We start from the raw sequence: 12217 nt of genomic DNA, 5'->3' as shown, positions 1-12217 counted from the left end.
TTAGGAGTAGCCGGGCTATTTCGCTCGACCGCTTCTCTGTAACCATGCCGATCGAAAAACGGCTTGTGAAGCACAGTTTCGGTATCATAGCTCAGTCACAGCAGGCAGAAGGTTCTCATCGAGAGTTGGAAATATCAGAGAAAGACAAAGAAGGTCGTTCGAAGCCCAAAAATCTAAGGAAAGACTTCTAAATGTATCAGAATAGCATTCGAATTGCCAACTTTAGATCGCCTTTCGATAACGTAGAAGAGTTCGTTCACCACGTAAGGAATTTACACGAATCGCTTCATTGAATGAGAGTGAAAAATCGCCGATTAGTTCGAACAACTCGCCACACGCCAGCAAGAGAATCGCGAAACATGGGAAAAGGCTTATAGTCTATTGTGTCGAACTGCCGTAAAAGAAGCGCTACGGAGGCAATTTCTCTTCTGTATTTCCTCTTCTGGTAGAGACGACTTGGCATTACATCATCCAAATCAAATCCGGACATTCCCAAAGCGTGGCAGGAACTTGTTCTTCTCCTTCAATGCTATGGGAAAATTCACGAATGTATTAATTAATTAATTAAACGAAACAGTGCCCCTATTACTGTCAGGGAAAATTGTCCGTTTAGGCGTTCTTCGTTTGCTTCAAATATCAACGGATCAAGTTCCACTAGAGCCGGCTCACATATCTAGGTATAAAAGGCTGAAATATAAAGAAGGATGATTTGGACTCGTTTCTTAGTCTTTTAATGATTTGTCAGGCAGTTGTCATGCATCTGGTGCAAGCGATGGATGCTACTCAAGGCTGCGTTTATGACAGAGATTTGATTATGCTAAAGGAAGAGGCAGAGAATGAGCTGGTGTTTGTCAATAATTAAATGTTTTGTCTTTAGATTCTTTACCTGTGCTCAGTGAGACTTCTGTATCATCACTGGATGGGTCATCTGAAACCGTTTTCGCCCTATTTATCGACTCTTGTGAGAGCCATTCAAAGTGCGTCAAATGAAACGCGAGAAAGGATTATAAATAATAGTTATGCACATAGGCTTAAGACCCCTGCTAGGAAAGTACGAGCATTTTCCCGGAGCCCAACTGTGCGTTCTCATATCACTGGAAATGGTGATAGCTTAGTACCCGATCCCGCCGATAAATATTATTATTTTAGGTCAATCTCCTGTCAGAGTACTACAACGTAAATGTCGAGAGTCAGGTAATCCAAAATCAGAAAAAACCCTCCACAAGGTGATTTTTCTCAGGCCTTTTCAGAACGTGACTTGCTTCCGCCTCGTACTCCGCCCACCATCGAAAACACGTGGAGCACGGCAAGTGTCCCGGAAAACGTGAGCCAACCTCTCGTTCCTCGCAACTCCATGGCGAGACAGAGCCCATTCGAAGACGAATCGGCTGACGCAAACGCTTCTCGTCTAAGTCCAACACCACTCGCTCGTCTTCCTCTCATCCTGATACAAGCCCTGGACATTTGGAAAGACGCCAATAGAGGATCACCGAGGCTCGAAGAGTCTCTTCATTTATTCACGTCGTCGGCCGAGTCTCTGCTGAACGAGCACTGGTATAGGAAAAGTAGCAATGCCGCGGCGAAGAAAAGCGTAAATGCGTTCTTTTTATATCTAGGCTTCATTGCGTTATAGCGTTGGAAATCCTTGCCGATGTGGCAACAAAGAGTTTTTCCGTCTTGTGCGCTCTTCAACAGGTGTCGTCTTCTTTGTCCAATTGGCCCTGGCAGACGGCTTATACTTATGTCTGGTGTCTCGGTCGTGTGTCCATCGATGCCGCTTCGTCTCACATTGCCAAGAGAGCCATGGATGGCGACGGGGGACTCGGGCAACTGGTGCGGTTTGAGAACGCTGCCGTCGGTTGGGTTGTCCGGTGCGGTTGCGTTGAAGGATTAGCGTGGATTTGCGAGAGAACTAGAGACGATGCTACTCGGGATGGGCTTCATAGTGTGGCTTGGTCGCATTTGATGGAAAGAGATGTCAGCGAGCCGGATTCGCGCGTACTGGAGGGAATGAAAATGGGAAAAGTGGGCCCAGATAGACTCTCTTTCATTTCCTCTTTTTCATATCTCGTGCGCAGATAGACGGGAGCGACGTTCTGGAGAAGGCCTTGCCGGGCGTCCTCTTCTCCCCCAAACGCGGCGGCGGCGTATTTGGACAAGTGGCTGAGAAACTGAGCGAGGCATATCTACCTGACACCGACAAAGTGACATCTCATCCTCCAGTTCAAAAAAAGTACATAGAATAAACAACCATCACGATATATATAGAAGAGAATGCCGTTTCAGGAAAGCAACTGCTCCTCAGCCTGCTTTGAGTGAACGCAGGGGATCAGGAAAGGGAATAATCAGGTAAGTTTACTAGACCAACATCTTCTCGTATAAGAATACGCACGCAATTCTAGAGATCAGGTTCTCGGTGAACTGGCTCGCGCTCCACCTGCACCTATTAGCCACAGAACAAAAGCAAAGCTGAAACTCAAGGAAATAGCCATCACAGACTGGAGACAAAGGGCTCAGAAAGACGGCTTCTAAAATTACAGCAGAAGCTTGGTAAAATGTATATCTTTATTTATTTATTATACAGGACAGAGGCACAATCAAGAAAAGAAAAGTCACTCGTTGTCGTTCTCTTCTTCGACTTGGTCTCCATTTTCTTCTGATGGACTTTTGCTGAGTTCTTTCATCGCCTCTACATGTCCCCAGGTGCTGACACTAAAGTAGAGCAGAAAAATCGGGCGTCGTTTTTTGTTCAGAACTGGGATAAGGCCTTACTTTGTGTCGGGTTTGAAATAGAGACCTAGGACTGCTAGTACGAATGGCAAGCCCATTCCTATTATCCACATGTTTTCCCACGGTTCTTTTTGCCGTTTCTCTCCCGTTTTTATAGGCTTTGACGAGGAATTTATTGTCTAGGCAACAAAACGACGGGAGAACTCACCGGCTCGTTGAACAGGAACCCGTTTGGAGGCTCCGATTTCGCTGCGGAACTTTCTAGACGCCGTGCAATCGGGAGAACTCTCGAGAATGCTAGGAAACGCGAAGACAACGCGAAACGAAGCCGGTTCATCGTCAAATCTACGGGGCTTTTTGTCTCGACGCACGTGAAGTAGCTAGCACGCTAAGGCGCAGAAGATTTGCCGAAATTCGACCATGGGACGACGTTCAAAGAAGCCATCTGCAACGAAAAAGCGCGTCCGATCAGACAAAAAAGCGGGCGTAAGAAAAAAAACGCAGCCAACGTCGTCGAACGCGAAAGAACCGAGCGCAAACGACTATCTCGAGCAAGCGGAGAAATCGATGGAGAATTTCCAAATCGAACTAGCCGAAAAATTCTGTCGTCGAGCCCTCCAAGTCGATCCTCGAAACGTCGAAGCTCTCGAAATGACGGCGACCGTCCTGCAGGAGCTCGGACAGAGCGAAGAAGCGCGCCAACTTCTTCAACGCGCAATCGAACTCGAACCCGACACGGGTCACGCGAAATATCTCGCTCTCGGTCAGACCCTCGCCGGACGCGAGGCGTTCGAGTGCCTCCGAAAAGGCGTGACGATCATGGAACGCGATTTCGAGCGAGCCGCGGCGTCGTCGTCGTCATCGGGGTCCCTTTCGGGGTTAGAAGTGTCGAACGGATTCTGCGCGCTCGCCGAACTCTTTCTGACGGATCTATGCGACGAACCGAACGCGGAGAAATCGTGCGAGGAGTACTGCGCGAGAGCGTTGCAATTCGAGCCGAATAATTCGGACGCTTTGCAGCTGAAGGCGAGTTTTATGTTGAGCGCCGGAAAATCGCCGGACGAGGCGCGAGAGTGCATGAAAAAGAGCGTGGGACTTTGGCTCGGTCGTCGCGACGACGACGACGACGATGAGGCGAGCGGTCGAGACGAGAATCTCGTTCCCAGTTACAGTTCGAGGCGGAGTGCCGTGAAAATTCTCCTCGAGTTGGAAGAATTCGAATTGGCGTCGCGAGTCATAGAGAGTTTGCTCGACGACGACGACGAGGTGATCGAAGTTTGGTATTTGGGCGGGTGGATGTATCATTTGATGGGCGACGAGCATCGCGCCGAGTCCGTCGCTCATTTGAAACGGGCCAAGGAGCTGGGCGAGAAATTGGGCTGCGATGACGTAGATATGATGCAGCACGTGGACGAACTTCTTGGAGAGATCGAAGAGGAGAGCGAAGAAGAAGAAGAAGAAGAAGAAGACGTTAATGACGATGATAATGATGAAGATGAGATGGATACACAATAATAAGGTGCTTCTTATTTATAAAAATACAATAAGTAATTGAACGAGTGTAACAGGAGAGTTTTTCTCGCGTGACGTCGCGTGCTTTGGCGACACTCTTCCTTTTTCGATGTGGACTCACTTCGTTGCCGTTCTTGTCCTCGTTGGACGCGCCGCGTCTCAGGACGTCGAGTGCGTTCGAAAGTCGACGTGCTCCTGTAAAATGAGCGACGAGTCCGGCGTTATCAATCTGTCGCCTCTCCAAGCGAATAACAAAGACGAAGCCAGGTCTTCGACGCGTCGTCTTTAGCGCTTTCTTTTGTTCACCGCTTTAGAATAGATTCGTTGTCTATGACGACCATCATAAATACGGCTATGCTTTCAATCCGTGCCATGCCTTTAATGATGAGAATGGCTGCAGCGTCGACGATGACGTCGCGGTACTTTAGATGATCGATCTGAACCGTGCACATTGGCCTGACTCTCCTTTTTGTGCAGGTTTGTCAAAGAGCGCCTGGAGGGCACGCTAGCATTTGCGGACTTCAGGGCAACGCTACCTTCACTGTTGATCAAGCAACGAAAGAAGTCAACGTCTCGTTTCAACAAGGCACAGGAGGGCGGTACGAGTTCTCATCTTCTGTTCAAACCTGTAAAAATTCAATCGTCTTTTTAGCTCGTCGTCCATCAAATTGGTGTGCAACGAGGCCATGAATGACTCGGCAGCAGTATGGTCTTTTCTGGGAGAAAATCCTCGACTGCATTACGTGAATGATAATTGTAAATAGTTTATGGCCGCAACGTGGGATTTCTGCAGAATTTTCGGTTTGAAAGCAAATGCTGCTGCCCCGACGGATGTCCATTCGAAAATGGAGGCATAAGCGCCGGGTCCATTTTAGTCATAGTGTAAGGAAGTGTCAAAATGTGACAGTAAGTATTGTATCAAGATTTTGAATTTAGCTTTTTCGGTTTGATTACCGTTTATTTTGTTGCCGGCATTCTGGTCATGAAATTCAAGTCCGGAGCACAAGGAAAGGAGATGATTCCCAACGTGAGCTTTTGGGCGTCCCTACCAGGCTTAGTCAAGGTAAAAAAAGGAAACGTTTAACGCTGCTGAAGGACTAACAAGGAGGATGTTAACGCATAGGATGGTTTTCTCTTCGTTTTCCAAAAGTGTCGTCGCGGCGGCAGCAGCGGCAGCGTTAACTACGAAACACTACAATAGAATAGCTGTTTAATTACGCAAACGTGTGATAAGACGTGAACTTTCAGATAACACAACGAAAAAGAAACAAAAAAATGACACAGTCAAGCAAACAATCTGTCAACTAAAACGCGCACTTGAAGTCACTACTTTGTCCTGACGACGAACCAAAGGCGACAGTGAAATTGGCACCGTGATTAGAACCGCTGGAAGCGCCGAACAGAGCCAACATCGTTGCACCGCCAATGATAACAAAAGCTGCTGTGACGAAGAGAAGGATCTTGTGCTTGCCATGAATCTCTTCAAAAGGAACGGCAAACGTCAGAAAGGCGAGCAGCCCACCACACCTAAACTCTTACCCTTATAGAATCCAATACCCCACAAGCCGTTGACGAGAATGCAAGTCTGCGTGAGCGGATACCCAACCGTATTGCCGAGGTACTGAGTCGCGTACGTCGCCGCGAAATATCCGCATGCCTTTTAGAAGAAAAAAATCAAATCAATATATCAATGCAAGTGAACGGAAATCCACTCACCCAGTAGACCCCAGTCACCAAACCAGGTAAGACAATATCGACGAAATGAAACGGCGGTATCTTTTGAAAGCGAGCCAGCCACCATATGAGACAAAGAACGGGCGTCGAGATGGCAACGCCGGCGCTGAAATTGACCATATAGGTAATAGCCGCTTCGTCCTTGCCGACGTCCTTCGAATAGCAGCTAAACGGAACTTGAAGCGACCCGTTAATGAGACCGAGCACAATGGCACACGCCATGCCAACGGCGTAGCGAAGCCGATTGTATCGCTCCGTCACGGGCCCTCTCGAATTCTCGGCATTGACGCTGAAAGGACTCGCCGAAATGCTTTGCTCCAGCAAGGACCTTCTCGCCTCTCTCGCTTCTAAAGAAAAAAAAACAGGCAAGTGCGCGCGTATAAGATAAAGATAACCACGCCCCCGCATGAATTATTGCCTTCAGTGAGAAATAGTTTGTCCGGTAGAGGTGAATTGCACACCGCCACCATGACTATTCCTAAAACCAATAGGGCTATTCCTCCTCCCGAACCGCCGGCGCTCTTTAGCTTCTCTTCTAGCAGCGTCGAACCCCATACAAACGACGTCACAATGGTTAGACCCGCCCACACAGCGGGACCAACAGCGTAACTGTAAAAAATAAAAAAAAGTTAGGAAATTTCTAAACAATCTCTTTATTTACCCGACTGAATTGATTGCTATGAAGCCGAGCAGCTGCGAAATTACCCACATGCCTATCGACGAAACAAAGGCTATGATAATCTAGCGAGAAATTGACGCGTTCTCGTCTTCACTGGCTCCGACGATTCCCCATATTAGTTCTCCAGAGGAGAAATAGACTTCGTTGTTGTAAAATACGACGCACATGAGCGTTGCCGCCGTTCCAGTGGAATAGTATATCTGAAAACCAAAAGTCCAGTTTTGGTTTTCATTTTTAGTCCTTTCTACCTGAAAAACGCCAGGGTCCACATTCTAAAAAAAAGAAAGATTCTTTTATTGCAGAAAATCTTCAAAATGATGCAAACTCACTAGTTCCTTCACTCTTGGCGTCTTAATAAAGATGCCATAGCTACCAAACAGAAAGATGCTCGAAACGACGGCGACGTATCCAAGTGGATGGCTGAAGTCGGGCGTTTTCTCGGGCTTCGTTGTAAAAACGTGAACCATTAGTATGGCTGCCACGCAAGCAATGCAGCCAATAGTGACGAACACTCCGGCAATAGCTGTTTTACTCATCCTGTTTAGTCTACATACGGGGTTTTTAGCGCGAGGAACCGCGACCGATAAATGAGTGGGTGGCGAATTCGAGTCGTAGGAAGCTTTGGACGGCGCTTTTCGGGTACTGCATACTGATGTAGTTTAGCCTAGTCAGTAAGGTCTACTCTTGCCGCAGCGTTTCGTCAGAAATCGGTGGGAAGCTCGAGAGAAAAGGAGATTCCCGACAGAAATGCACTTTTCGACGCGCTACGTCAGCCGATGGTGGTAAAAAGAAAAAAGATGCATTCATGAGTGAATTCTAAAGCAGATCGTAGTTCAAATCGATTGTACCTCCAACGGAAAAGATTGATATTCGAGATGCGCTTTCGTTTTGGCGATTTGTCTCCCCTCCGAAGCCTATTTCTTTGGAGAAATCTCACCAAACGGCCGTTCTTCTTGCCGTGGAATGTGAAGACGTCCAATTGGCCAGGTACAACTAGAGATAATTTCAGATCTATATAGACGCGTTCACGTGGTCGGGTTTATAACAAGGATTGTAGCGGATCGAGGCTATGAGCTTTCCTTCAATTTCTATGACAATGTAGTCCAAGCGTATTGCAATCAGCAAGGAAACGTAGAGGACGCATTGTCACGTAAAAATTCCACATACTATATGCTTTTTCATCTCTCCGTGAATATCCGCGCTTTTTTTTTTAAAAAGTTGTCGCTCTAATGGAGCACAGAAATCTGACTCCGGCTCCTGAATCCTGGCATGCCGTGGCTTTGGCTCAGATAAGGCAAGGCCAAGGCAACAATGCTTTGGATACTTGCGAAAGGATGCGACGTTTAGGCATCAAACCAAGCAGGCACATTTCAGTTTTCAAGTTGTGAAAAATGGCTATCTATTTTCTCGGATTTTTAGACTCGTTTACAATAGTCTTTTGACGCTGGCATTTTGTCTTGACCCCAGCGACAGATCGCCTCAATTGACACCTCATTCGCTGGTAGGAAATATCAGCAGCAGCAGAGTTTTAATTAAACAATTTTCAGATTCAACGTCTGCTTTCGGACTGGCTAAAACCGGATCTTGACTGCTTTGACGTACTCTTAGCTCATGCAACGTAATAGAGAACTTTTTTTATTTATTGATTCACGTGTTACATACGTATCTGTCTAGTTCTCGCGAAGAAGTGAGACACATTCTTGCAGACGTAAAGAGCGCTGACCTCGTTCCAACATCAAAGTATGTACTCACATCGTTTGTCTCTATATTCATTAGATGACGATTTTTTCAGAACTTGGGATATTCTAATTGAGGCGTGTCTTCGCTGTGGTTCGGTTGTGAATAATAGATGGGGAAGGCCTGTTCCGAGCAGAGAAACGTACGCCTAGAAAAAAACGAGTTTTCTTTCTCATTTTTAAAAAATGATTAGTATTGATTGGATTTTGGCAATTTTGAGCGGTGGCAAAGTCAATGCGAAACGATTGGACTCGACGGCGTGCGATCGTCTTTTGAAAGCGTGCTTGCACGGGAGAAATCTCGGCGCCGCGATGCGAGTATTCAATCTGATGCGACACTCGCACTCGATCGTCCCAACTCCCAAAGTAAGGAAGAAAGAAGCGGGGAGGAATAGGCAAACCATTCCTCTCACTCCAGGGATATGGGACTTTGTTGAGACTCGTCGCCGAAAAGGGGAGGGATGTCGCATTGGCGCACTACCTGTGGCAAGGTTACGGCATGCTTATCTAGTGGGTCCACATTTGTATATACTCCGCGGGGCGTGTCGCAGATATTCTAGACGTTTATGATGGCTCGCCGCCTAGCTGGGCCTACGCTTCTATGCTAGAGCCGATGGCCAAGTTTCGAGGCGTAGAAGGAATTTATTACATGGTAACGAAAAGACAGTGAAATTCAGCCAGAAAACAGATTTAATTTTCTAGAGGAGTCTAATGCTGGAATGCGGTGTCGATTTGGACGCTTCTTCGTCGTCGAAGCACTGGGCTTATTCTTCGAGCATCTATCACGCTTTAATAAGGAGCAGTTGCACGGCTAAAGATGCCGCTTTAGCTTGGAGTTATTACGACGAAATGAAAGTAAGAGCGCTTTGGTTTTACATCCGCTTGATTGTCGCAGTCTCCGCTATTCGAGAAATTTCATTTGCCCGACGAAGAAACGTTCGCTGCTCTTCTGCTTACGATCAAAACGCGTTCTGACTTCGAGCGATACGCTTCCGTACGTTACAGTATAGGCAAGGGGGAGTTCTTCTCACCCGCTCGTTTCTAAAGAGAATTCTCGAGGAAATGGCTCGAAATGGCGTCAGCAAGTCCGGTCTCATGAGAAGACCCTTTATGCTCATGTGCAGTCGCGTTCGTCTGGGATCCGGCGGCGCTATGAATCATTCTAACGGGTCAGAACTCGAATCGCCGCGAATTTTTCCACGTTTTCTTTTTTGACGTTTTTTCGGGGTGACTTTAGTTTTGATAAATTGACGTGTTCGAGTGTCCTCGAGACGGTTGAGGAAGTCGAGCCTCGGGCTCATCTGAAAAGGCGAAGCGGATTGATTTGCTCCGCGGTGGTAAACGTCATTCTTCGGACAGTTCAAAATCCTGTAATGACGGAATCCGCGGAACCCGCACCCAGGTTAGAATTCGACAACACATTATTTATTACTTAGTTTTCAAACACACCGAAAAAAAACGCACACGCGCACAGAACCTATACGAGTCATAGAGTGCTGGATAGCTTCGTCACATTATTAAAACCCGAGTAGACAAACGGACTTGCGCGTCCCTTCAACGACGCCGAGTTTCCTCGGCTTCTACCCCTCCTCGTCAGACCGAGTGAAATAGAGTAGGCATTCGGGCCAGGCGCAGAGGAACCTTAGAAAAAAAAGACACCGCCCGTACTCGAAATTAATTTCCATGCCACGATCGATATACCAGAGCTCGTTTTGGGGCGAGAGCCCATCGTATAGGAGGGTTGTGTAGAGCGTTCTGTGGGAAGATAGGCGGCCGGACCAGGCCCAAAGGAGCCACCTTGATAAAGAGCGGTTACAGTACGGCGGGGCTGAGTGCGAACGAAATTATTTATAAACTACTGCTTTGCGGACGATCGAGCCGTTTTCTCATTGAGTATTCCGGCGCTCTGGCGCTGTCAGGACGACACGGAATGCGAATTTGGTAGTGATTCGGCCCCGGATAGGCATCTATTAATTTTGTTATTTGATTGACTGTGACCGAATAGTGTAGTTCTAACTAACTGGGAGCCGATTCTATTCGTTTTCCAAACGAATGGCGCGGTTTTGAGTTCTTGCTTATGTCCGATTCAACAACGTGTGCTCCAGGACTCGGATTATGCATAGGAGCTAAAAGATAAAAAGAAAAACAGGGTTAAAATGAGCATTGTTGATTTGACTGAAATTTTTACAAAAATTAGGATAATTCAAAATTTCAGGGTAGGAAGGCCGACACGTATTTCTGCACGTGTACGTGGGGCTCTTCGCATGCGTTGCCTCAGTAGCAGGGTTATAGTCTCCCGGACCTGGTTGCTTCGGTACTAAGAAAAAGGCTCTGTATGGGCAATCTAACTGTATATGTATTTATACCTTCTGTGTCAAATGCTCTGTATGTCATCGTGTATCGTGGGGCCTGGGAGCGCCGCGGCAAAACGTTGTACGTGTCAGGGCTCGGCACGACTTTTTCTGCAACAATCTCGGCTTGGAAAGAAATTTTTAAATTTCAGAGAGGCTTACTGTCAATAACTTTGTGTTTGCCTGACAGAGACTTAGCAAACGACTTCCCAACTGTTGTACCGAGCTCATATTCATTGGGAGCCGGTGTACTGTTATCTGATAACCGACGTCATTTATATGTTTATTTCATTGGCGTTCCTACCGATCTTAGTTAGGAGCTTGCGTCCCATTGAGTAGGCTAAACCCGATTCCGCTCTCGTAGTTTCATAGCCGCCCGGACCTATACGTTAAAGAAGATCTTTGTAAATTCGCGCGTGTTCGATTTGGCTATTTGCCTGGGCCGGGAGTGGTTGGATCTTCGCTTGGCAATCTAAGTCCGATAGACTTTTCGTGCCCTCGACCCCAATACGGAGAATTCGGTCGATAGTTCGGTCCCGGCGTTTGAAATCCTATTTCATGTAAAACTATTCGTTAGCTCGACTACCACGCAGACACTGACCGGGTGTGTCCACTGGCTGTACGGCGTAGTTGGGGGGCCCGGCGCTAAACGCCTCTCTCGCTCCTACAGACGGCTTTGCCGCCTCTTTTCCCGTATCTCCGGTAGTAACGAAGTAGCCGCCTGCTCCAATGCTGCACGTTAGGTGAGCGTTGGCTAAAAAATGTAAAAGAAATTGGGGTAATTGTGGTAGTCGGTTTTTTGTCACCTCTTGTGTCATATGGGCGAGTTGTGCCTTTGGCCTTGAGAGTTTTGCTTTTGTTTTTCCATGCTATGTCTTCACTTGTAGTGTAGCTGTCGGGTCCGGGAAAATCGGTTACTAAAGTTGGACTGTGTCACAGTTGCTTTCTAATGTTGCGTTCGAATAGATTTACGTTTGTCCGGTTTCGCTTTTCCTACTATGGAATAGCAGGGAGATGACGATAATATCCACTTAGTGTTGAGTTGATAGTCCGCCGGCCCTGGCTTGGGCTTGGCTAAAAAGTTGGAAAAATTTCGATGCAAATGGAAATCGTGCGATCGTGCGAACCCTGTTGAGTGAGCGGCTCTTTTCCCTCCAAAACAATGTATTCGCCCATTGCAGAACGACCTGTCGGTGAGGTGTTAGTTTGCAACGCCCCCCGGTATATTTTTCCTGTATTCTTACGCGGATTTTTCTTCGGCTTCTGGTTTTGCTTTGCTGTTGCAGGTGTTGCTACTTTTACGGGCTGTCCCCCTTCGTGGATAAATACCGCCTTCTGGGCGGGGCGTCCGTCTGGCTCTCCTCGTTTCTCGCTCATTTTATTGGAGTCCAACCAGAGTACACGTGCTTGCAGTCTTTGCTCTCGTTCTGCTTCTATGCCCGAGACGAGCCAAAAGAGAACGACGAACGAGGTAA

The 12217-nt window shown here is 47.3% G+C and overlaps 6 protein-coding genes across 10 annotated transcripts; 4 read left to right on the top strand and 2 right to left on the bottom strand.

Annotated features, from left to right (window-relative positions):
* The first annotated feature begins 181 nt into the window (after positions 1 to 181).
* On the top strand, positions 182 to 2806 carry LOC136186603 (transmembrane protein 232-like). The gene is made up of 13 exons (XM_065974008.1): positions 182 to 263; positions 319 to 396; positions 450 to 549; positions 614 to 677; positions 727 to 823; positions 878 to 977; positions 1030 to 1103; positions 1150 to 1194; positions 1241 to 1554; positions 1617 to 2025; positions 2079 to 2233; positions 2287 to 2349; positions 2403 to 2806. The coding sequence occupies exons 1-13, from the start codon at positions 192 to 194 to the stop codon at positions 2530 to 2532; spliced, it is 1701 nt and encodes a 566-aa protein (XP_065830080.1). The 5' UTR covers positions 182 to 191; the 3' UTR covers positions 2533 to 2806.
* A 289-nt stretch (positions 2807 to 3095) lies between these two features.
* LOC136186610 (uncharacterized) lies at positions 3096 to 4295 on the top strand. Its single transcript, XM_065974018.1, has one exon. It carries the CDS (start codon positions 3151 to 3153, stop codon positions 4243 to 4245), a length of 1095 nt encoding a protein of 364 aa, XP_065830090.1. The 5' UTR covers positions 3096 to 3150; the 3' UTR covers positions 4246 to 4295.
* Positions 4119 to 6375, top strand: LOC136186616 (uncharacterized). The gene is made up of 8 exons (XM_065974028.1): positions 4119 to 4249; positions 4299 to 4509; positions 4562 to 4661; positions 4720 to 4841; positions 4895 to 4985; positions 5036 to 5124; positions 5179 to 5305; positions 5366 to 6375. The coding sequence occupies exons 2-8, from the start codon at positions 4352 to 4354 to the stop codon at positions 5441 to 5443; spliced, it is 765 nt and encodes a 254-aa protein (XP_065830100.1). The 5' UTR covers positions 4119 to 4249; positions 4299 to 4351; the 3' UTR covers positions 5444 to 6375.
* On the bottom strand, positions 5436 to 7226 carry LOC136186608 (transmembrane protein 144 homolog B-like). The gene is made up of 8 exons (XM_065974016.1): positions 6985 to 7226; positions 6904 to 6927; positions 6750 to 6855; positions 6638 to 6689; positions 6395 to 6585; positions 5959 to 6323; positions 5782 to 5899; positions 5436 to 5722 (listed from the first exon to the last, which is right to left on the bottom strand). Exons 1-8 carry the CDS (start codon positions 7189 to 7191, stop codon positions 5547 to 5549), a joined length of 1239 nt encoding a protein of 412 aa, XP_065830088.1. The 5' UTR covers positions 7192 to 7226; the 3' UTR covers positions 5436 to 5546.
* LOC136186599 (uncharacterized) lies at positions 7195 to 10992 on the top strand. 5 transcript variants are annotated; one of them, XM_065974000.1, is made up of 16 exons: positions 7195 to 7294; positions 7349 to 7434; positions 7488 to 7642; positions 7705 to 7805; positions 7874 to 8018; positions 8075 to 8156; positions 8203 to 8273; positions 8330 to 8395; positions 8448 to 8534; positions 8586 to 8757; positions 8810 to 8882; positions 8943 to 9043; positions 9094 to 9246; positions 9287 to 9385; positions 9439 to 9560; positions 9629 to 10989. In XM_065974000.1, the coding sequence occupies exons 1-16, from the start codon at positions 7243 to 7245 to the stop codon at positions 9825 to 9827; spliced, it is 1764 nt and encodes a 587-aa protein (XP_065830072.1). In that variant the 5' UTR covers positions 7195 to 7242; the 3' UTR covers positions 9828 to 10989. The 5 variants fall into 5 exon arrangements, with proteins under 5 accessions (XP_065830072.1, XP_065830071.1, XP_065830073.1 ...); XM_065973999.1 differs by having other exon boundaries at positions 7349 to 7437; positions 9629 to 10986; XM_065974001.1 differs by having other exon boundaries at positions 7349 to 7437; positions 9302 to 9385; positions 9629 to 10975.
* Positions 9807 to 12216, bottom strand: LOC136186605 (uncharacterized). Its single transcript, XM_065974011.1, has 14 exons — positions 11987 to 12216; positions 11870 to 11929; positions 11715 to 11816; positions 11549 to 11659; positions 11344 to 11496; positions 11180 to 11293; positions 11047 to 11124; positions 10905 to 11000; positions 10758 to 10853; positions 10580 to 10708; positions 10413 to 10517; positions 10251 to 10358; positions 10093 to 10188; positions 9807 to 10032 (listed from the first exon to the last, which is right to left on the bottom strand). Exons 1-14 carry the CDS (start codon positions 12117 to 12119, stop codon positions 9878 to 9880), a joined length of 1536 nt encoding a protein of 511 aa, XP_065830083.1. The 5' UTR covers positions 12120 to 12216; the 3' UTR covers positions 9807 to 9877.
* Position 12217: the final 1 nt, after the last annotated feature.

Source organism: Oscarella lobularis, chromosome 4, assembly GCF_947507565.1.
Source record: "Oscarella lobularis chromosome 4, ooOscLobu1.1, whole genome shotgun sequence".
In the NCBI taxonomy this organism is placed as follows: Eukaryota; Metazoa; Porifera; class Homoscleromorpha; order Homosclerophorida; family Oscarellidae; genus Oscarella; species Oscarella lobularis.
The sequence above is the reverse complement of the archived record's forward strand: the minus strand, read 5'-3'. Positions and strand labels throughout refer to the sequence as shown.